Source organism: Triturus cristatus, chromosome 5_1, assembly GCF_964204655.1.
Source record: "Triturus cristatus chromosome 5_1, aTriCri1.1, whole genome shotgun sequence".
Classification (NCBI taxonomy): domain Eukaryota; kingdom Metazoa; phylum Chordata; class Amphibia; order Caudata; family Salamandridae; genus Triturus; species Triturus cristatus.
Genome location: NC_140587.1, coordinates 770,222,276 through 770,245,732, shown reverse-complemented (window position 1 = coordinate 770,245,732; position 23,457 = coordinate 770,222,276). Strand labels below are relative to the sequence as shown.

The 23,457-nt window shown below is 42.1% G+C and overlaps 1 protein-coding gene across 1 annotated transcript in view; it reads left to right on the top strand.

Moving 5' to 3' along the window:
* Window positions 1–23,457, top strand: part of LAMA3 (laminin subunit alpha 3) — an 881,606-nt gene that overhangs the window by 178,362 nt on the left and 679,787 nt on the right. Inside the window, exons 5-6 of the mRNA XM_085605753.1 lie at window positions 8,100–8,270; window positions 17,378–17,475. Coding sequence (XP_085461879.1) covers window positions 8,100–8,270; window positions 17,378–17,475 — 269 coding nt within the window. The remainder of the gene's footprint in view (window positions 1–8,099; window positions 8,271–17,377; window positions 17,476–23,457) is intronic.

Here is a 23,457-nt window from a genome sequence, read left to right as displayed (position 1 = left end):
CAATACCATGCAAACTCGCGGATACAAGGTCTAACCTTATCTCCTTGCCAGAAACGGTGAGGAACTAAACTTAGTTGCGTATCGTGCATCGTTTTCTCTCATATACGAGAGTTCCTGTTTGCCACTCACGGAAAGGTGGCTTAACATTAGTGATATTGTGGATGGACCGGGACAGAATTACAACCAGAGGCAATATTAAAGTGTATTCGTGGACACTGAAAGCCCTGAGGAAGTCACACGTGTATCCTATGCAGCAACGAAACACGTGTTGGTCTGGATGCTAAGATTTAAATACATTTAAACATAAGAAAACTGGAAATCAAAGGAATTTTGTGATATTGAACTGTGACATAATATTGTTGAATATTATATTAAATATTGGAGTGCTTGGGACAGCCGTATCTTAGAATAGTGATCTTATGATCTAAATTTGGGGGTGAGGGATTTTCCCCACCTTGGAGCACCACATACACGAATGATATTATCATTAACAATTGTGTACTGCCATTTGAGTGCCAATACTCTGATTGGATCACCCTTGAGACAATAACACTTCAACCTGTCTAATTGTAAAGGGCCCAGTACAGTTAAAGGAGTAAGGAGAGTAGGCTTACAGATATATCATTTTATGCATGCTTCAGGCTCCAACATTCCTCCAGGCTTTTTATACTTAGTCATATCTCTTTAAAAATTACTGATATATGATGTTGCAGCCTCGTATTCCTACATGGCTCTTTGGGGCACATGCATCAAGCATTATTGCCTTTTAGATGCAGCAAACCCTAATTTGCGATTCGGTAACCTGCTACTGAATTGCAAAATGGGTTTGCCATTCGGTATTTGGAAGGGGCATGTTTAGGGCGTTCCTTCCAAATACCGAATCCTAAATGTATGCATGAATGTTTTGTGAGTGTGAATGCGGTCGCAAAACATTAACATATTACCACCTACTTCAAGTAGGTGGGAACCCATTCTCAAAGGGGAACTCTGCTTTTTCCATGCAGTGGTCAAGCAAGCATACTATTCCTGATCATAGTCAATATAATTATCTTGGAAGCCATATTTAGAGTGGCGCAACTACCACTGGATTTCCTTGCCCGGGGCTGCAATGCAAGGCATGGCGTGATAAAGTCTAGTTGTGCATAAACCTAATCATGTAGCCTGCAATATTTTTATTAGGCCTTTCAAATGTATTAATCAGAAGCACTCGCATAGTAGCAAGAGAAGGTTTGCGTTTGGAGCCTGAGACATGAATTCTCAAAAACTGCTCTGTGTGTGTAGAATAAAAATACACTGAGCCTCATGTTTAGATACACTTGAAGTAAACCAGTTTTTGGTGTCACTATTTCTCATGATCTCATTCCTACATCTGCCTCCTAGTGGAATGACACTTAAATCATGTAACCAAAAGTGCTACAAACGTGCTGCATTGTCTCGGGGGCATCTTTTCTTGGCAACTGCCGGAGATAACACTGCCTGATTTTTCTGTGATCACTTCTTTTTAATAAATACAGTTTGCAGACTCAGTCCAAAGTAATTAAATTTTCTTCAACGGATGTGCATGGGTAGGCTGTTGGAACGGAATTGTCCCCTGCGTGGTAGAAGGGTATCAACTTAAGCGTTGTTGCCAGCATACTATATTTGTAAATCTATAGTGTAACTAGACCGTTTTCCTACAACAATGTGAGTGCAGTTCACTGATTCCACTCATCCAAAGTTCCGCTTTGACGTGAGGCCCAGAACCTTGCAATGACATCCCATGTGTATGTTGAGTTCATTTGTATGTGCAGTGCGTTTGTAGTACATGTATGGTCGTAGGACGCTGTATGGTGTGTGAGTGTGTGTACTCGGACCACCATGATCCATTTTGGATGCCCCTGGTTTAGCAATAGGCTGCTGATTAGTACTTCCTGAGAACTGCAATTTTGTACGTGATAGGGGTGAGGAGTGGAACTGCAGTGTCTGTTGTTCTAGGTGAGGAAGTTTTTAGGCAGGGCATGCTCTTTTGTCTGTCTCTGATTTTGTGTTCAGAAACGCTGACACAGCCAGGTGCATAGACCTCACACTTCAAGGTTTCCATGTTTTAGGATACTTCTGCCTGGAGCCAGCCCGATTGGTACCTGTTGTGAGGGGAAACAGCCATCACATTGCATGCGTCACAATGCATGCGATTACAACGCGGTCGTTACAACAAGCGCGTTGTTACATCGCAGTAGCATTAGATCGCAAGTTGTTACAACGACTTGCTCTAGAAGGCACTCTAAATTAAGGATTAGTATAATTTACTATTCAAACACCTTCCCTACCGTTGCACACACTGGAGTTGGAATTGTAAATTATACTATTCCTAAATCCAGCGTGCCCCCTAGAGTAAGTCATTGTAACGACTTGCGTTGTAATGGCACTGCGGTGTAATAACGCGGGTGTTGTAACAATCGCGTTGTAATCGTGTGTGTTGTAAACGCATGTGATGTAAATGGCTATATTTGCTGAGGGTTAATTCAACACATTCTTAGAGCCAATATGTTTCCGCCATCAAAGAAGGTGTTGGGGCTTTCTTTAGGACCGGTAACTGTCTCTGCAGAGGTGATATTAAGGAAAAATACATTGAGAAACAACTGGTCAACTTGTGTCTCCTGTCTCTACTGCCTCGAATTGTGAGTGAGCCTGTCCTCTGAAAATTCTGAAATAAAATGAGTATATCATATAACACAGTTATATTATGAGAGTTTTTAAACAGTGTAGTGCAGAACACCATTGCAATAACAACATGTCCAACACCTGTCTAGTGGGTGGTGAATCAGCAAACAGCCTTGTATCTCAAAATGAATACCTTACCCCTGATGTGGCTGTCCCCTGTCTCAACTCACTCGAGTGGTATTAAGGCCGCTACTGAAAAGAGACCAGCATTTGTTGAAAAATTCCTATGATCAAATATTCCTGTAGAGTTTTCATGAAAGAGAATAACCCGTGCTAGATTATAGGATGCTAAAAAAAAGAAACCCCTCTCCAAAGAATCTCCACAGTTCCCTGCAATGCATTCATCTCTTCTGAGTGAGGAGACACTGGTCAGGACCCAAGCGGTGCTTTTTAACCTCATTATTCGTGTGGCACAGTGGCATCATCAGGTGGCCCAATGTGCATGTGGCTGACGGAACACTATTAGCATGACCATATGGCATTTTATGATAGTATGCCAAAGAGTCATACCACTTTTTTATGTGGTTCTGGGCAAAGTTTAGGTCATTAAATTGATGGGTCTCTGACATAAGCCATGTGATGAATGTACTTTAAATGTTATCCATATGTTCTCTTGTCCTCAATCTCATGATACTATTTATATTGGGATTAATTCTGAGGCTAATGGGGGAATCACACAATCTAGCTTACATGCAGGTATGCAAATATGATATGGTGTGGCATATTAATGTGCATTGAATGTCTTGGAATTCTCCCCATGTCCACATGTTGTGTAACTGGTCTCGATCCAATGTATTGTTTTAAAATATGTGTGATTTGTGGGTCAACCATTGGGATGGACTACCAATTTGGCATATGAAAGTCCAGGTGCCATTGGAATTGACCTCTTATGTAGTGTAAAAAACACTTTAAAAAATAAGGTATGGATCTCGCAGATTATGGCATTAATCTATGTGTGCTGTATGATTAAGTCATTTTTGATAATTGTACCCAAGGGACGTCATAATTGAGGCCACGTTGGTCTGGTTTCGGCCTATATGTCCAGCATTATTCTATTTTCAGAAGTCTGTCACTCTTCTCTTTTTGTGTGCCTTCCAGAATCAAATAAATAACCACTTTATTGTTGGAGTTTATTAAAGAACGTGACTAGTCAGTGCGTTGTCCCTGATTACAAGCGGAGGGTGATGGCTATAGAAGTCCGCAGTGCCTTGACTTTGTAGGATATTAACCGAGTATTTCATTCCCTTAATTGTGCTGTGTAGTATTGAGTAACACTGTATTATTAAAGTACTTTCTTCTACTAAAAAGTCTAGCAATGGTGTGGGCAATAATTTGGGATCCATTCACAAACTGCATTTTGTAGTATGTAAAATAGTACTACAATAGTACTGTCCGGAGACTACAAAATGCTCCACTAACCTATGTGTGGAGGTCTCTGCCTCCACCTCTCATATCTTTTCTGTGCAGACTTCTCTGCACTGACTGCAGAGATCCCCACACATGTACATCCACGTTTTAGTAGTAACTTTGGTAGGGACGGAGGAAGTAGCTGGAAATTGTGAAATTCTTACCCCTAAATGGAAGGGTTAAGAGAGGAGTAAAGAGGGGTTAAGGGGCAGGTAGAGTACATTTAGGGAGGGCTGTGCAACTTAAAATAACAATGTAAAAATAAAATGTTGAAATAATCAATTTATTTTGACTTCTTATACATATATAAACATCAATTGAATTAAATGGATAGAATATTATGCATAAATAAAACTTATTTTACTTTAAAATATTTTACCAACCCTTTTTATTTAAGAATAAATGTAACTATTTAAAAATATATTACATGTTCTTAAATTAATTCTATACAGAACTTTTAATATTTTTTCATGCATAATAAATAAATATAAACATTTTGCTTTTGGTGTTTTTTACCAAACCTGTAAAAAATTAAATGTCATTTAATGTATTTAATTTAATTACATATTTAACTCAAAATGAAGGTACTAGTGCTGTAGCATGTTGTTTTTGTTCTACAATCAAGATAAATGAGTATAATTAGTTTACATTACTTTTATGACAAAAATGATTTCACTTGGTTTTTAAAAGTTTAATAAACTCTTTAACTTTTCCCTATACTTTACCACAGGGAGATCTCTTTCTCAGTGGGCAGAGTTCTCTATTTACTAGTGGAGGCTGGCGATCCTTGAAAGTGGTGGGGGGTAATACTGGCCAGAAGTTCACCTCATTTTTTTCTAAATATGCCTCACTCATACTCACTCAAGCAGTGCTGAAACAATTTTCAAAGTGGGGAGCTGCCATCAATGTTACATCACTGAAGTCATAGGGATTTTGAAAAACCCAATGCCTCACCCCAAAAATAAGTGTAGCAGATGTGCCATGCCCGTTCAAGAGAGTAATATGGGTGTAGTATGTGGCCAGTGGTGCATTTTGGGGCGCTGGTGTTTTAGTGCACTGTCATTTATCATTTATAAAAAGTTATTTTACATTGAAATGGCCACTGAATATGCATAGAAGTTCACTTTTACTGACAAAACTATATCGCGCAAATGATAATGTGTAGAAATCGGGTTTCAGCAAATATTTATAATTAGCAGATCACGTAAAGTGTCTAGATTTGCTTTGAGCCTATTAAAATGTTTGTGTCCATCATACTCAGAATTACAAAAAAATGCTTTATTTGTGCTTTCCTAATTGCTGAAATATTTTATAATATGTGTATATTTCATTTACAGTTAATTACATTTTGTTAGGAAAAACCGATGTCCTACTGACTTTCCTTTCATTCCGTGTAACCCAGAAATATTGTCACCTTTATCACTTTACAAAATCTTCTCACTTTCAGAGAAAGAAAAGAAAACACCAGTTTTCTAGTTAAAATAAGCAGCAATTTGTCAGAGCACATAGTCTGACATTTAATCTTTGATCACACAGCAAATGTGATGACATAAACATAAAATTCAAAGGCAATCTTTATTGCTCCTTCACCTTCTGAACTTCAGCACAAATTCTTGGAGGGTGTCACAGCACTCCCTATCCCCAACTTCCAGCACCTATGACTTTCTCCCTCCCACATTTCCTCTCTTACCCCTCACTCACTCTATCTCACATTCTCGTACTTACTCATTCTTACTCACACTCTCTGTTACTCACAAATTAACTCAAACTGGGTCACATTCTTACTTACTAACACACTTACACACACTCACTGACTCTGGACCCTGGTATAACTGCACCTGCTTCACCATTGATACTTACACCCCTGACTGTCTTCCTCTCCCTCTCACAACTTCTAATCAATCACTCGATCTAACACACTCCCACTCCTTCACTCATTCCCTTTTACTCACTTACACTTATTGATAACACTCCTAAACTCAGATTCTCACTCACGTTCACTCTCATTGACACTCTAAAACACACTCACACACACTCAATCCCCTTACTCTCAATCACTCGCAAACACAGACACATATGCATAGAGAAATAGCATTTATTTGTTCTTTCTCTGCTTACTTAGGGCCTGATTCTGATGCAGTTAGGAAAGCATTCCCAACCAGGGCCTGATTCTGATGCGGTTAGGAAGGCCTCCTAACGGCATTTGCTCCTTCCAAATCGGATCGGGAACGTGTTCTCCCAACTGAGGGCCCAATTATGATGCGGTTAGGAACATATGCTCCCATTGAAGTCAATGGGAGTCCAACCAAATCGTATCTGGAAGCATCCGGATCAGGGCCGGACTGGGATTCAAAACCGGCCCTGGCAAAGTGCTCGGTTGCCCCCCCCCCCCCCCGCGGGAGGTTGGGGGTGCCGCCGAGCTCTTTGCCAGGGCCGGTTTTCTGCCGATTTTGTTTCAGGGCCGATTTTGCAGCAATGCTGCAAAAACGGCCCTGTACCAAAAACGGCCCCCAGGGGCCCCAAACCGGCCCCCACCCGTGAGGCGCACCGGGGAATTGCCCGGTGCCCTCTATGGCCAGTCCAGCCCTGATCCGGATGCATCGTTCTCCGCCGGTCGGACTCTCCCGATCCCAGTGGGTCGGAAACTATGTCCCAACCGATTCGGTCGGGAAGCTTTTCCAACCCGCATCAGAATCGGGTCCTTAGTAGCAACTTGTAGGATCCATTGCAGCAGAGTAGTAATCTGGTGCTGGACATTGGAGCCAGCAAGCCATGATTCCCAATGAGGAGCCAGGCAAAGGAGCAAGGGCAAGTTTGAAAAGGGGAAGTCCTACCTGAATCCCTCTCTCAACTTCTCGATCGGACTGGAAGCACAGTCCTATAATGGTTTGAACATTGAGGACTGAGTTCTTACCCCCACACACAACATCCCGGAGGAACCTGTGGCTACTCGTTATTGCAACCCTGAGTGCCAAGTGCTAAAAAGAGTTGTACTTGACCCACTAGGAGGACAGACCCCAAATGCAAATGACCTCAGCTACCACAGTATGGGCTTGTTGCCCCTGTCTGCCCTGAAAGCAAAGCATCCTCCTTGCCCCCCTGAGAGCGGTCTGAGACAGAGAAATTGACCAATCTCCTATTCTGCATGAAGAGACTCCCTGCACATCATGGCTACTAATATTTTTACTTTACTGAAAAAACTCCAGCTTTGTCTGAAAAACAAAAAAAAACGCTGAGCAAGGCCAAAGAAACATAGCACCCATTGAGCACTCCGCTTTGCTTTCAGCATATGCACGGATGACACAGGGATACCTTCCAAGCAGGCGGTCATCTCTACAGAAGCTTTTGCTCCTTTGCTGAACATCATCCTCTGTTCCACGGATGCATAGAACCATATGTGACCTGTTGCACTGGGCTATGTATGATTGTAGCCCGGTTTGCATGACAGCTAGTATGTTTTTCACTATATTCATGGGTGCGGTATTTCTGTGATACTGTGAACATGGGTGTCTATATGTGTATTAGTTTGAAACCATATTTGCATTCTCTATGGGTCTGATTCACAAAGGTATACTCAGATTTTTGTAAGTTTACACTTTACGTTTTTACTAGCGTTTGCGAAGACTCCACAGTCAGAGCGGTGATCTCGGCATATAAAAACACAGGACATGTAGAGTCGTAAAACTCCGCACGTAGTTTGTGAATTTCACTTAAAATTAAAACTTTCACAAAGTATGCCTCTTTGCATGCAATAAATGAAATACCATTGGCTTTGTCATAAGCCAGTTTGTTTTCTGATTGATGGTTTATTGATTGCCAATACCAGAGCACACGTACAGCTAGCTATGCTTTCTTTGGAGACAGCCTTTAAAGCTTTGTGTGTCTCGATAAGCATATTAATGATCGGTAATGCAGGTGGCCATGCAATGTCAATACCATACCAAATACTAATGGATAAACTATGACGCCTCCACGTTTTTCTTTTTTAATAGATTGTGGTGTCTTTAGTGAATGGACGTCCTGGAGCCAAAAATTTCATGCATTCTCCAATTCTGCGCGAATTCACCAAGGCAACCAATATCCGGCTGCATTTCCTTAGAACCAATACCCTTCTCGGACACCTGATTTCAAAAGCTCAGCGAGATCCAACGGTCACTCGCAGGGTGAGTGCGCTTAAATTTGCTACTTTGGGTGATTAGACACTTCAGTGCCAGTATGAGGCGCCATAGCAAGGCTTGTCGCCCAAAAAACACATTGAAACTGAATGGAATCTGTAGAGTGGGTAGTGTGATGGTGGTCGTCCTGGGTATTTTTTTTAATATTTAAGTAAATTGCCACGTCTTTAAAGTATTTCCTGATGTGACCAAGTATAGGTGAGTCGGACACCACTATTTCTAAACTCAGGAAAAGCCTATCTGCTTGTCAAGTTTACTCATGAACTTCACACAACTTTATGGCTGCTCAGAGTTACAATTTACAGAGAGAGGGAGAGTGTGGGAGAGAGAGAGAGGAGAGACAGAGAGAGGGAGAGAGAGAGAGAGAGAGGTCAGCTCCTTGAAACGAGACTATTGTGCCAGTCACCTACAGAAGAGCCCCACATTCCTCTGCCTTTGAGTGATTGTGACTATCAGTCATCCATATTTAATTGGAAGATCGCTCCTCAGAACCCGCATTGTAAAAGGTGTGCTCTTTTTTAAAAAGCCTCTTGGGTGTTTGCTAAAAACTGATGACTTCCTGTTTGTGTTCATGTACACAAACAAAAAGTGCATGCTGCTGTGCAGTGGGTAATGTGACTGATGTACAGAGAAGACGTGAAAGCACTGAGGGCACTACTGACATTGGAATCACTTGAAGTATCACATTTATTCGGATATCCCAGTTCTCCTTAGAGATGGACATTTCAGCTTTCAAATGGCGGTACACTATGTTTCATGTAAGCTTTTTTGATTATTTAGAGACTTTTAGAACTTTTGAGGGTAATGGAATGTCTGTAAGCCCTCCACCCCTTTCTATCTAAGGAATCCATCAGGCTGCTGTAGGATAAACAACACAAATAGTAACCAGCCCCTGCATCACCAGTGTGAGGGGAGGCTGTCCAATGGCAGATGTAGTCGTAGAAAAATCCTTTGGGGAGGCATAGGTAGAGATAGTGGGGTAAAGGAGGGGAGATTCACGCATGCATTATAACAAGGGCCGCTCAAAGGGCCTCATTAACGAGGCCCTAGCAGCACTTTTGTACCGCCGGAGCGTTACTCTTTTGACGCTCCGGTGACGCAATTCGCAGCAGCATATTGACAAGACCACGCAAGCCACTTTACGTGGCTTTTCATGGCCTTGTAAATGTGTGCCCATTTCACGCAGAACACTACGTGAAATGGAGCGTTCCATGGGTGTTGCTGTGGGTGTTCCCATGCAGCACCCATGGAATCTGAAGCATTCCAAGATTTATGAGGAATTGTAAGCCTGGGAATGCGTCAGTTTCCTACGCCTCCCTAGGGGAGGCGTAGGAGTGACGTGACGAGGAGAAATATTTTTATTTCTCGTCATTTTTCCTTCTTTATATGTATGCTACATTCTGCAGCACACATAGAAAGATGAAAATGCCATCAATGACTGTTTTTGTGCGGGAAGGTGTCCCTTCATGCACAAAAACAACCATCCCCGCAACGCAGGCACCCTTGCAACATGACACAAGGGTGTCTGCATTGACGTCGGTTGCTGTTTGTGAGCAGGCGCAGGGGAGAAGGACAGGAAGGCGCAGTATCTACATAGGAAACTGCGTAGGAAACTGACGCATTCCCAAGTTTGTAAAAGAGGCCCACAATATGCAGCATTAGAGCCAGCTAATTAAGCATCACTTTTAACTAATGCATTAGACATGGAAAGGGAAATTATGCAGCGAGGAAAAGCAACTATGCGGCATATGCTATTGAAGGCAAATTATGCAACACTTTCTGGGGCATTACTGTCTAGCTTTTACCACCCTGACTCAATAGGGCTTCCATTGCTACAAAATGCATAGGTTTGTAAAGAAAGAACACCAAGCACGTTTAGCAGATCCAATTCAAAATGGTATTCAACAGCAATTAATAAGTTTGTCTTGCATAGAAGCAGAGGAACGCTATTTTATTAACCCGTTCTTTCTACCACTATGAATAAAACAGAATGTACACAACTTATTCAAAATAGTGCTCAACCTATTCAAAAGAGTACTCAGATTTTAGTCATGTATTTCGCATATAGGAGTTATGTTTCATGGTGAACTGGGAGCTAAATGCAACTTGGGGATGGTAGCTTGCACACCTTCATGTTCAACGTACTCAAAGTTTTCCATTTTATCACGCTTCCGTGCAGACTGGATCCGTGCCTCACCTCAAAGCACGTAAAAGAGATTCATATGCATATGCAGCATAGGTGCGGTGCCTTTCCAATCGCACAGCCAAAAGAACAAGTTACGAAACTCCTTTAACTTTGATCCATGTTTTTTTCATATTGTTCTTGATTCAACAAACTTTGCTTTTCTGTTCACAATAAGGCCGGTGAAAAAGTCCCAATTTTTTCAAAGGAAGCAATTATACCCAACCCGGCCTTTTACTGCATCACGTGGGTACATGTAATTCATGATCAGCAACTAAAGATTAAATAACATCCCAATGCATTTCGGGCCTTGTTATTGCCCTTCGTCAGGGGTAGCTGTCAAATTGAAATAAAGAGCCTCTGTTAATTTTACATGTTTAGGCCTGTAATATTTTTACAAAAATGCATATTGTAAATCGAACGTGTATCAATCCATTAAATCATATAAAAGTACCTCAACTTCTACGAACTCCTTAATATTATGACGCCTCATTAGTGCAAAAAAACTAAACACCATTACATCACCCCAAAACAATACTGGTATACCAACCCTGTAAGAATTCACTTAACGGAGTAACTGGGACTGGGAGCTAAAGCAGCCACCGAAAATGTGTTCAAACCAACTATTTATAGCTCCAAGTGAGTGAATCATACAGTCCCCAGGAGGATTTATTGGTGGGTGTGTGGGGGACCGATATATCTATCAACAAGCAAATTGGGTGCATACCCCAGGGTTGTTGCTTGGCAGAAAAGCTGATGTCCATTCACTCCTAAAAGCAGCCACTGGTACTCAGCCTGACCAGTGGGATAACAATAGCCCCCTGCAGCCCCCGCGGTGCATGGGGCCCTGAACTCCAGGGGGACCTCCTCCGGCACTGTGCCCGGGTGACAGGCCCCAGGACTTAGAGCTCCTGACTGTGTCTGGAGCATGGGGGGCCCCTCCATGTACTTTGCAGGGGGGCACCCTCAAGTTTCATTACATCATAAGCCAATCAAGGGTTTTTGCCTGTGTCCCTTATGGCCAGTCCAGCTCTAATTATGTTCGAAAACGTACCTTTTATTTCTGATTATTTTTAAAAAATATTTTTATTGGGTTTTACAATATAAACAACATTAGCATGCAACAACTTTTGGCAAGTGGTAATAATGCCAGAGTGGAAGAGCGTCGCACTGCTTCATTAAAATGCCCCCAGTGAAAAATAAAATGGTAATAAACATTATTGCCATTTTGTTTATCTTTGGCTCTGCAAACCTCCGTCCTGAGCCGAACCTCAGTACAGGAGAATTGCCGCTGCTGACGGGAGGCAGCAGAGAGGAGTGATGGGCTGGGCACTTTAAAGTGGGGATCTCTCTTGGTTCGCCGTCATGCGACGGCCATCCAGACATGCGTACTTTAAACATCTTAACCCAGCTTTCATGGACAGCTGGGTTGAGACCGAGCAAAGGCCTCCAGTGCTCTCTGGAGCACTGAGAGAGCCTGCTCCATCCAATCCAGGCTCTGCTCTCATACAGCATGAGAGCAGCACCAGAATTGGTAATTGGACTTGGCTGGGGATTGCTGAAGGAGAGAAGAACACCATATCGAGGACGGATGTAAGTGACTTTTATTTCCTAGTTTTTTAATGTATTTTATATCTGTATGTATGCCTACATCACAAACATGCATTACATTACCGTTTTAAAGTTAAACATTTTAACTTCAAGACGATAATTATGTCGGCATGACGTTAACCCTTTTGGTGCTCATGACGGAATGGTTCCGTCACCGGTGCTCATGACGGGACCATTCCGTCATGAGGACAGAGGCACAAAATCACTCTGCTGCAAACAGCAGAGGGATTTCCATTTTTTGGGGGGTCCTGAGGAGGTGGGGAAGAGCTTCCCCAACCTCCAGAGGCCCCTCCATGGTTTTCAATCTAATGACGATCGCGCGTACGGTGCGCTGTCGTCATTAGATTGAAAACTAAACTGAAACTTATTTTCAGTTTTAGGGTTTCAGTGCTCGTGGGGCTATCTCAGCCCCGAGCACTGAAACACTTGGGAGAGGTATCATTGGAAAGGGGAGAATCTCCCCTTTCCAATGGTACCCTTCCCTAGTGGATCCCTAGTGGATTCCTGCTTGGGACCCCCCTTGCAAAACCAGGTTGTTTTATGATAGGTCATTTTGATGTCTCCTCAATACGTTTTGGGCCCTTGCCTGTCTCGGATACTTGACCCACCCACACAAGTGAGGTACCATTTGTATTTGGAGACCTAGGGGAACGCTGTGAAGAAGGAAATTTGTGGATCCACGCAGATTCCAGAACTTTCCCACACAGAAATTTGTGAAAAAAATGATTTTTCAGCTAAATTTGAGGTTTGCAGGGGATTCTGGGTAGGGAAATGTTGGGGGACCCATGCAAGCCATACCTTTCTGGACCACCACGGGTGTCTAGTTTTCTGAAATGTGTGGGTTTATTAGGTTTCCCTAGAAGGCCGCCGAGCCCGGGGCCAAAAACTCATGGTACCCCCTTGCAAAACCAGGTTGTTTTGTGATAGGTAATTTGATGTCACCTCAATAGGTTTTGGGCCCTTGCCTGTCGCGGGTACTTGACCCACCCACACAAGTGAGGTGCCATTTTTCTTGGAGGACTTTAGGGAATGCGGGGTGGGTGGAATTTTGTGGATCCACACAGATCACAGAACTGTGAGGAAAATTCCTCTTTTTTTTGACAAACTGGAGGTTTGCAAGGGATTCTGTGTAACAGAACCTGGTGAGAGCCAGACAAGTCACCCCATCCTGGATTCACCTGGGTGTCTACTTTTCAAAAATGTATAGGTTTCCTAGGTTTCCCCAGGTGCCGCCAGAGCTAGGGTTCCTAATCTAGAGCTAGGCACTTTGCACTGTGAAAATGTGTCCACGTTGCGTTTTGGGCCGTTTCCTGTCGCGGGTACTAGGCCTACCCACACAAGTGAGATACCATTTTTCTCAGAAGTCTTTGGGGAATGTGAGGTAAGTGGAATTTTGTGGATCCACGCAGATTCCAGAACATTCCACCACAGAAATGTGAGGAGAATGTGTTTTTTTTTACAACTTTTAAGTTTTTCAAGGGATTCTGGGTAACAGAACCTGGTGAGAGCCAGCCAAGTCACCCCATCCTGGATTCCCCTGGGTGTCCAGTTTTAAAAAATGTATAGGTTTGCTAGGTATTCCTAGCTGCCGGCAGAGCTAGGGTTCAAAATCTACAGTTAGGTACTTTGCAAAAAAAGGGTCTGTTTTCACTGTGAAAATGTGGTGTGTCCACGTTGCGTTTTGGTCCGTTTCCTGTCGCGGGCACTAGGCCTACCCACACAAGTGAGGTACCATTTTTCTCGGAAGACTTTGGGGAATGCCGGGTGGGTGTAATGTTGTGGATCCATGCAGATTCCACAGAAATGTGAGGAAATTGTGTTTTTATGAACCAATTTTGAGATTTGCAAGGATTCTGGGAAACAGAACCTGGGGAGAGCCAGTCAAGTCACCCCATCCTGGTTTCCCCTGGGTGTCTAGTTAAAAAAAATATATAGGATTGCTAGGTTTCCCTAGGTGCCGGCAGAGCGAGGGTTCTAAATCTACAACTAGACACTTTGCAAAAAAAGGGTCGGTTTTCACTGTGAAAATGTGTCATGCCCACGTTGAGTTTTGGGCCGTTTCCTGTCACGGGCACTAGGCCTACCCACACAAGTGAGGTACCATTTTTCTCGGAAGACTTTGGAGAATGCCGGGTGGGTGTAATGTTGTGGATCCATGCAGATTCCATAACTTTCCAACACAGAAATGTGAGTAAAATGTGTTTTTTTAACAAATCTTTAGGTTTGCAAGGCATTTGGGTAACGGAACCTGGTGAGAGCCAGTCAAGTCACCCCATCCTGGTTTCCCTTGGGTGTCTAGTTTTCAAAAATGTATAGGTTTTCTAGGTTTCCCTAGGTGTCGGCAGAGCTAGGGTTTAAAATCTACAGCTAGGCACTTTGCAAAAAGAGGGTCCGTTTTCACTGTGAAAATGTGTTGTGTCCATGTTGCATTTTAGGCCGTTTCCTGTCGCGGGCACTAGGCCTACCCTAAAGAGAGGTACCATTTTTCTCGGAAGACTTTGGGGAATGCGTGGTGGGTAGAATTTTGTGGATCCATGCAGATTACAGAACTTTCCACCACAGAAATGAAAGGAAAATGTGGGTTTTTTTTACAAATTTTTAAGTTTGCAAGGAATTCTGGGTAATAGAATCTAGTGAGAGCCAGTCAAGTCACCCCATCCTGGATTCCCCTGGGTGTCTAGTTTTCAAAAATGTATAGGTTTGCTAGGTTTCCCTAGGTGCCGGCAGAGCTAGGGTTCAAAATCTACAGCTAGGCACTTTGCAAAAAAGGGTCAGTTTTCACTGTAAAAATAAAGTGTGTCTACGTTGCGTTTTATGCCGTTTCCTGTTGTGGGCACTAGGTCTACCCACACAAGTGAGGTACCATTTTTATCGGGAGACTTAGGGTAACACAGAATTGTAGAGCAACTGTTATTACCTATTGACTTTCGATGCATTTTCTGCCTTCTAAATGAAAGACAATGTGCAAAGAAGTAATCATTTTGAAAAATGACCTATAATTCTCATGCTAGTATGGGCACTCACAATTTCGGAAATGTGCAAATATCTACTGTTTCTAATCACTATATTGTGTTCCAATTTCAGAAATACATAGGTGTCTCTCATACAGATGTATATATTTTCCCAAATTAATTGCTATATACCCGGTACATGATAAAAAACCATTGCAAGACGCTGCTCAGTTATTGGCTCTGGGTTCGTCGGGTTCTTCAGAAAGGTTCAGCGGATATACCGGTATATTGCTTTCAAACAGCTGTCATAATTAGAAGAAGTTACAGGTGAAAACGTTGACACAAATGGCTGTTTTTTTCAACTAATTTTCAGTTTTTCCTATATTCAACGGTTATTTTCTATAAAGAAACTTTGAAGGATCTATACAAATAACCACTTGCTGAATTCAGAGTTTTGTCACACCCATTTCTACCATTAACTGGAAGGAGGTTGAAAGCACAAAAAAATAGCAAAAATAGGCTAAGTCCCAGAAAAATGCCAAAACTGTGTAAAAAATGTTGGTTTTATGACAAAAGTCTGCTTGTCCCTTAAAGCTGGGGAGATTGTGAATTCAGCACCACAACCCCTTTTTTGATACCATTTGCAGAGAAAAAAACTGACGCTTTCATCTGTAGCCCTTTTTTCCCATTTTTCCTAAAAATGTACCTGTATTTTGGCTAACTTCTGGGTCCCCTCCAGGGGAATCCACAAACCCTGGGTACCTTTAGAATCCCCATGATGTTGGAAAAAAAGGACGCAAATTTGGCGTGAATACCTTATGTGGTCAAAAAGTTACAGGGGCCTAAGCAGGAAACTACCCCAAATAGCCAAAAAAAGCCTTAGCAAAGGGGGGAAAAGGCCTAGTAGCTAAGGGGTTAATCTAGTTTAATGTTTTGCCCGCCCCACCACTCTACATCGCCGGACAGTAAACACATCTTTATTTTCTGATTTACTGTGTATTTATACTACTTGGTCATAGGAAGCACTTCTTTCCAGTACAAAACTGTTCTATAGAACAGTACAGCAAATCCATACTTTTTATGTATGTGTCTTTCCAGGAGAAAGTTTAGATTCAAGATATTTGTCTAGAAAAAGGGAAGAAATATGTCTATGTTGTCCTCATGAAATAACCAATAAATTGTAAGAAATGTCCTTGATGCAAATATGATTATATGTGAATAGAGAACGAAAACATTTTCATAGCAAAGAATTGTTATTTGCACCCTGTTTGATTGACATGTAAGTATTTAAGATATTTATTTAATGCTGTAGACAAACAGCCTTCCCTGTTCATCAATTAAGAATGTTTACACTATGGGCCTGATAATTATGTGCGAGATTGCGAATGGACTTAATTTCTGTTACTGACTAGAATCTCCACGCATAATTTCACCTAATTATGAGTGTAACCCATGCAAAGGGGAATCGATGTGTTGATCCGGACTTATGGGCAGATTTCCATTTGTAATTGCTCATTGCGGTGGGTTTAACGCAAAGATTTATCACCTGCTTTGAGCAGGTGGTAAATGTAAGTGAGGCCAGGAGAGTAGGCCTCACTTAGATGTTGTGAAAGACAGGGGTGGCTCCTCCGTTATAGCGGAGGAGCGTCACCCCACTGAAATGCCCCCAGAGAGGAAAAATAAAATGGCAATGAAGTTAATTCATTACCATTTTATTTTTCGTCAACCCGTCCCGAATGGAGTGTCAGGACGGGCGGGGCCTACCGAATGGCATAAGCAGCAGTGAGGAGGGTGGGCTGCCTTTGCACTTGTTTAAAGTGCGCATGTCTCTTTGTCCTGCCATCTTGCAACGGCTAGCCAGACATGCACACTTTAAATCTCTGGTGCAGGCCTCCAGTGCACTGTGGAGTGCCAAGAGAGGCCGCGCCCTTTAGACAGGGTGCTACTCTCATGTTTGATAACAGCGTGAGAGCAGACAAGGATTGGCTTGGGCTCCGTCCTCGAGGAGAGATGACGATTGAGGACATTGCGCTCGTTGCAGGAAGGTAAGTGTGTTTATTTACTTCATGTTTTTTGGGGGGGTTGTGCCACCAGCCTCACCACCCTCAGTACATGCCAGCCGCCACTGGGGGAAGGGTAGGATGTAGCCTTCGGTCCAGTGTTCCACCATCTGGAACTCCAGGTGGAGATGCCTGCCCATAATTTTCTGTCTTTGTAAATTGGGCCCATAATTTGAATGTGAATGGTGGCTGGAGCCATTAACTATTTCAGCTGGTTCTGTAGATAATTAGTACTATAAACAAGTGAGGTGGGACATTTCTGAGTCACATGCTTCTTCTGTTTTTGTACAGTATTACTACAGTATTAAGGATATCAGCGTTGGTGGACAGTGTGTCTGTCATGGCCATGCAAATGCCTGCACTTCTAAGAGTACGGAGCCCTTGAACCAGTAAGTGATGCAAGCTTCTTCGCATTTTAAAGTTAATCACCTCTTAAGTATATCAATCAAAGGGACATCATTAGCATATCATTAATCTAATTAAATCAGTAATTTCGTATTAGACATATTTACTGTTTTATGCCACAAGAATCAACAGAAAGGGGGTGAGAGGAATTTTATATGAGGTCCTGCTCAACTGCGACATGCCAAATACATTTGTATGATGTTCCACAAAAAGACAGAGGGCCCGATTCACAGAACTAACTTAAGAAAAAATCTTAAACTTACTACCATTTTGGTATTCACAGAAGGCACTTATTCATTTTGGTATTCACAGAAGGCACTTACTCATCAATGAGTAAGTGCCTTCTGTGAATACCAAAATGAGTAAGTGCCTTCTGTGAATACCAAAATGAGTAAATGGTAGTAAGTTTAGAATTTCGTCTTAAGTTGGTTCTATGAATCGGGCCCAGTGAGATCATTTTGTTCCAGGTCTAACAGATTCCCATTTTAAAAACCCAAGAACTGTCTTCCACTTTGGTGTCAACTTCTTCATTCTGCTCCTTTTTGGGTAGACCATGGAGTCTCTTATCCCCAATGGGCTTCTATATATGGGAGCTCTTAGTGGGCATCTTTTTAATGGAGGACGTTACTGAGATTGCTGGAAGAATATGCTGCAAATCAGGACCCTCAAGGCAAATTAGACAGTTGCCAGAAGATGAATGGCAGACCGATGTGTTAGTTTTCCCAATGGTAAGATTAAACTATAAATTGGATATCAAGGGCCATCATAGTCCCTATAATCCAATTATGGGGTCAACACGTTTCCGCAATCAATTGTCCATACGGGTGAAAAGCATTCATTATCACTGGAAAAAGCGTCCCTACCTAAACCTTATCCTTAACCTTCTACACTAAAACTACACTAAACCAAAGTTAGCACTGTGTATGGAGGTGGTTGTGCAAGGAAGTCTAAAGAAAATTTGCACTCAAAAAGGTTATACTAAACCATCATTTTGTGTTCTCTGAGACCTGGAAAATTGCACAGAACATCTGGGCATATACCTTGTCTTCCAAAACTTTTTAAAATATAAGAAAAACTTTCTGAGTCGTAACATCCACACTGGTGCTCACTGTACAGCATGCCATTTCACTGCACACAGGAAAAAAGTGGACATGGCACTGACGAATGGGGCTCTTAGCCGATGTGATCTCTAGTAGGGCCTCATAGAAGGGGGAGCAGTCGTGACTCTCTGTGTTGAACCCTATTGTACATTTTAACGAACAAAATACACTAATCTAGTCATAGGGATGGAAAGTCAGGGAAATGTTTTCTACCTAATCAGTAACTCAGTCAGAGGATTATTGTTCGCAGAATAATAGAGTTTTATATTAAATATTGCACCGGAGCTACTCCAATGTAACTATGGTGTCAGGTAAATAATTCTGAGATGACGTTTGAGGACAAATGGTCCTCAGATTTAACCAACACAACATCTGAAGACTAAATGGTGTCTTGTAACCAGAGACCATAGTGACATTTGTATTATTAATATAGCATGAGGGGACCCTTACCCCCTCACACATTTCATGGAGGAAGAGGAGACCACCTTAATAACTTTATGACAAGAATTACAGCAGAAGCATCATCACATCACTACACTATTGTGATGCATTCCTGTGAGTTTATGGCTGAGGGCACACTCCATGTCATTATATCAGCATAAAGGTCAATTTCTTATGCTTGTCCCTTTTTTTGTGAATTCACTAAAAATTACAAGCCAGTGACCAATGTTGCAAAAAGAGAAATCTACAGAAGGTCAAAAAGCACCCAGTTGTACGGAAGAATACATGTGGTATCTCAATAACCTCATTAGGATTTGGTGTATAAATGTCAATATACTGTTATATTGAATTTGTTAGGACCAAACGTACCAATCCTTTGTTTCCTGAGGATCTGACCAAATTAACCAAAGTATACAAAAGTTGTAAATAAAACCCGTTAGCGCTCATATATACACGGTAAATAACGATATTATTAAGAATGGTCAAATATTGTGTCACGTACTTATGCATGGCATCCAATAGCACATACATTTAAATAAAGTCACTTTTCTTCATTGTAGTGTATGTATTTATTAGAGATCTCAATAGCTGGGTATGTATATGCTTACAATGAAAAATTAATGCAGGATTCAGAATCAGTGTAACAAGAGCCCGATGGCATAAGTAAGTAGAATCAAGGTAATACTTCCAATATGTAAATCCACCTAACTCAGCAAAAAAAGATGTACGGTACAAGTTTCTACCGATGAAACTGACACATGTAACACGATAATTCAACGCTTAGTCCCAGCCTGCAACCTAAAAACCCATCTTTGTTCTTTTTTAGCAGCTCTTTGTTCAAGTAGAGTTGGGGTGGGGACAGATTCTAGGACTGCGCATTTTCATTGTGGGCTAGTTCCAAAAATGATCAGTTATTCTGGTTAATGATCATTGACACCAGATGTTATTGCAGTGCATTCCAATTCAGATTTGAATCTTTCTGATTGTCATTCCAATATATCTTAGTACACAGGGGTGGATTATCACATAGATGATCTTTTCACTATTACAGTGTGTATGTTTTCTTAACTGCTCTGGTTTTTTAGGCCCAGATCAATTTTCTTTGTAGTTATGGTTAGCTGGCAAATTGTGCAGTAGCCCTCTTGGGATCAATCCCTGCTTTCCCACTTGACCAAATTGTCTGATCCTAGACAAATATTTTATTTCACCAAACCTCCTTTTAATTCATTATCACGTGAAAGAACACTTTCAAGTACGTGAGTTCAGGATGTATGCTGTAAAACAGCCTCTCTTGTCCAGCTTTTAATAGACTATAATGTTGCTCCATTTATGATAAGAGTTTAAGCCAAATATAGGGTGCAAAAAGCAACTGGCTTGCCTTTTAGTTAACAAATTATTGTTTCTAAATTCATGTTTAAATACGATCACTTTTAACCAATGAATGTAGCGATATAATATGATGCATAGCAAAAAAATAAACTTTTTTGAATTTTGAAGAACTTTTATCATATTTCTGCATCACGTTTGCTGCACTGTTTATAAGGCAGACATGTCCAGGGCTCAGTTTGTGCATGGGACCAGGCCCTTGCCCGGCTCTTGCTCAGTTCTCCTGTTAATTTGTTGGCTCCTCCTCCACCTCTGACTCCGAGTCAGAAGTGTAGGGGGGTGTTTCAGCCCAAGCTCCAGTCACTGATTAGTGGTGCTTGACCAGGTTAGTCCCAGGCAGCATGGATTGGTTAAGCCGTCAGTCAGTCACTGCATATCGGAGTCTATCTACAGGAACTGGCCATCGTGATGAGAGAAACAAGTCTGCAATGAGCAGAACCACCAGCAGATGTCTTTGGTGAGAGGCTCTGCAGCTTCTAGCAGCCCTCTAAATGCCTGATAGCACTAGTTCAAGTTTAGTTTGTTTGCATAGTTACTTAAAACCATTGCAATAATAACACTAGCAATAAAATATTGAATACGTACGTAATTCTGTGTTACACATATGTTAAGATGAAATTGTTCTCATATTTTAAGATATAAAACTTTCTCATATACTGAAACCAGTTAAAATTACTTAAAAGAGTAAAAAGTACTAGCAGAAGAAGCCTCTAGCTGAGAAAATAATTCTATACTGTTAACTCAATAGAGTATGTGGGTCCTTAGCATGCGCACAGAGGAAGTGTGACCACAAGTCCTGGGGCTGCCCGCTAGGTTTGGGCCTGAAAGACAAGTGATGAGTTCACTGTGTGCTCACTGCAGCTCAGCCACTTCTCATTCAAGACTCCCTTTATTAATATTTTCAGCTTCTCTTATCATCGGGCATAACTGGACCCAGCTAGGAGCCAATTGCTGTTTGCGGACACCACAAAGTACCATGTGAGGCCAGTTGTAACCTGACACAATATTGTGCGGTATGCAGTGGTTAATTTTTAAGAAACATAAGTGCGGGGGCTCTCGCCAGGAGGCAGCTTGCCCCAGTCCATTTTTCCTGTTAGCACCGCCTAAAACAGAACCAACTACTAACCATGAAAGTGGGGAGAGGAGGTGGCATAATGGCCAGAGCTGCTGACTTCGGAGCAGAGGAACCAGGTTCGAGTTTCAGCATCGGCTCAACATACAGTGATTGTGTGCAAATCACTTAATCTCCCCGTGCCTAACATAAATAAATGCGTCCTTAACTGGTGCTCATGAAAAGCACCGAAGTTGCTGATTAAGTGCCAGTGCTGAGCACCGAAAACCACAGGCTCAAATTAAGCACTGGTGGTATCGCATTTCTGAGACAGATCTGCCTCATTATCAAGGAACAGCTTGCACGACAGTACTGAATAGCATCAGCAAAAAGCATTTGCAGAGCCAAAAGTCAAGGCATTGTTTTTTCCCAATGCTTATTTAATCTGATTTTGCCCAGGTATTTTTTTTTTAAGCCTATGAATGAAAAAGGCAGAAAAAAATTATTGGCCAGTGAGAGAGGCTTGGGTTCATTAACAACTAAACAAAGCCTAGGATTGAAAATCAGATCCTGTACTCACTTGACGGAGCTCAAAAGCCTTCCTATTGTGCGACAGGTACTGATAACAAGGATCAGACAATCAGCCCAGACATTAAACTACAATGTCACACTTTGTGTAAAAATCTGCTTTGTGTCGGCATAAGCCACAAATTCCGCAATATACAACTTGCTCTCTCTGTCAGGACCTGACTCTATTTTAAAAAAAGGTCATTGTCTTCCCGACTCATAATTCCTAAAAAAAATAGAAAGAAACCATCTCTGGTCTAATGTATTATGACCAGTGGCGTAGCTAGAGCTTTTGCTGCCCAGGGCGATCCCTGAATTTGACGCCCAGAGACGGCCGGATCAGGTAAGAGTGGGGGGGTGCTGGCGACAGATGATGAGCGGGGGTGCTGGCGATAGACGATGATAAGCGGGGGTGGGAGGCGACAGACGATGAGGGAGAGTAAAAAAAAAGAAAACTTACCTTGATCTCGCCGCCACCCCCCCTAAAAAGTGCTGCCGGGGCTGACCGCCCCCCTTAGCTACGCCACTGAATATGACTGACTTTCTGTTGTTATACCTTGCATCAGTCAATTGTTATATTTCTGAATGTTTATGGATAATGTAAGATATGCCAAGCAATGACAACATAATTTAGAAACAAAAAGATGCAGCAAACATTGAGTATGCAAATGTAACTAGGATGCAATGGCATATTTATGGGACACTGCGGTCTAGATTGCTTAATATTAGCTCTCATTTTAAACGATGCACAGAATGTCTGTGTATTTAATAACATTAGTAAACTTTGCAGCTATTGTCACAACGAAAGGAATGGCAAAATGTTGGTCAGTACTTCTAAACTGGATGCCTGGTGGAGCACTGTGAGCCCCAGTTTCTACAGCTTTGAATGAGAACTGGTTAGGGTTGTCAGACAGTGCTTAAGTTGTAAACAAATAAGTGCCAGGCCCAAAGTTTTTCTCAGAAGTCCGTGGCCGACACTATTGAATATCAGGGTGCCGAATACAAAGGCTGCTTGGTCTTCATCCCCCCTCATGCCTCTTTCATCTAACACCAGGCACTCCCTCCCCCTTTATCTAATTCTTGTAGGTTCCCTGCTTTCTCCCTTTGTCACTGTGTTTCCACCCTTCTCTTTCTCCTTCTTTTCCCCTTTTGAATTTATCTCTCTCTAACTCTGTACAAGTGCTGGTCCTCATAAATGAGTGCTGGTGGGCTCCACCGGCAATCACCGGGTCAAATGGTGCAATTGTGACTGGATTACAGGCAGGATTATGTTTGTGCTGGAAGTGGTAATTTACGGCAAACAAAACAATCCTTAGAGGCATATTCCTCTTTGTATGTGTGCTGCAGAAAGAAGAAGTAAAAAGGAGAAATGTAGATATTTCTCCTTGTTATGCCAGCCTCAGTTAGGCACACTTATTTGA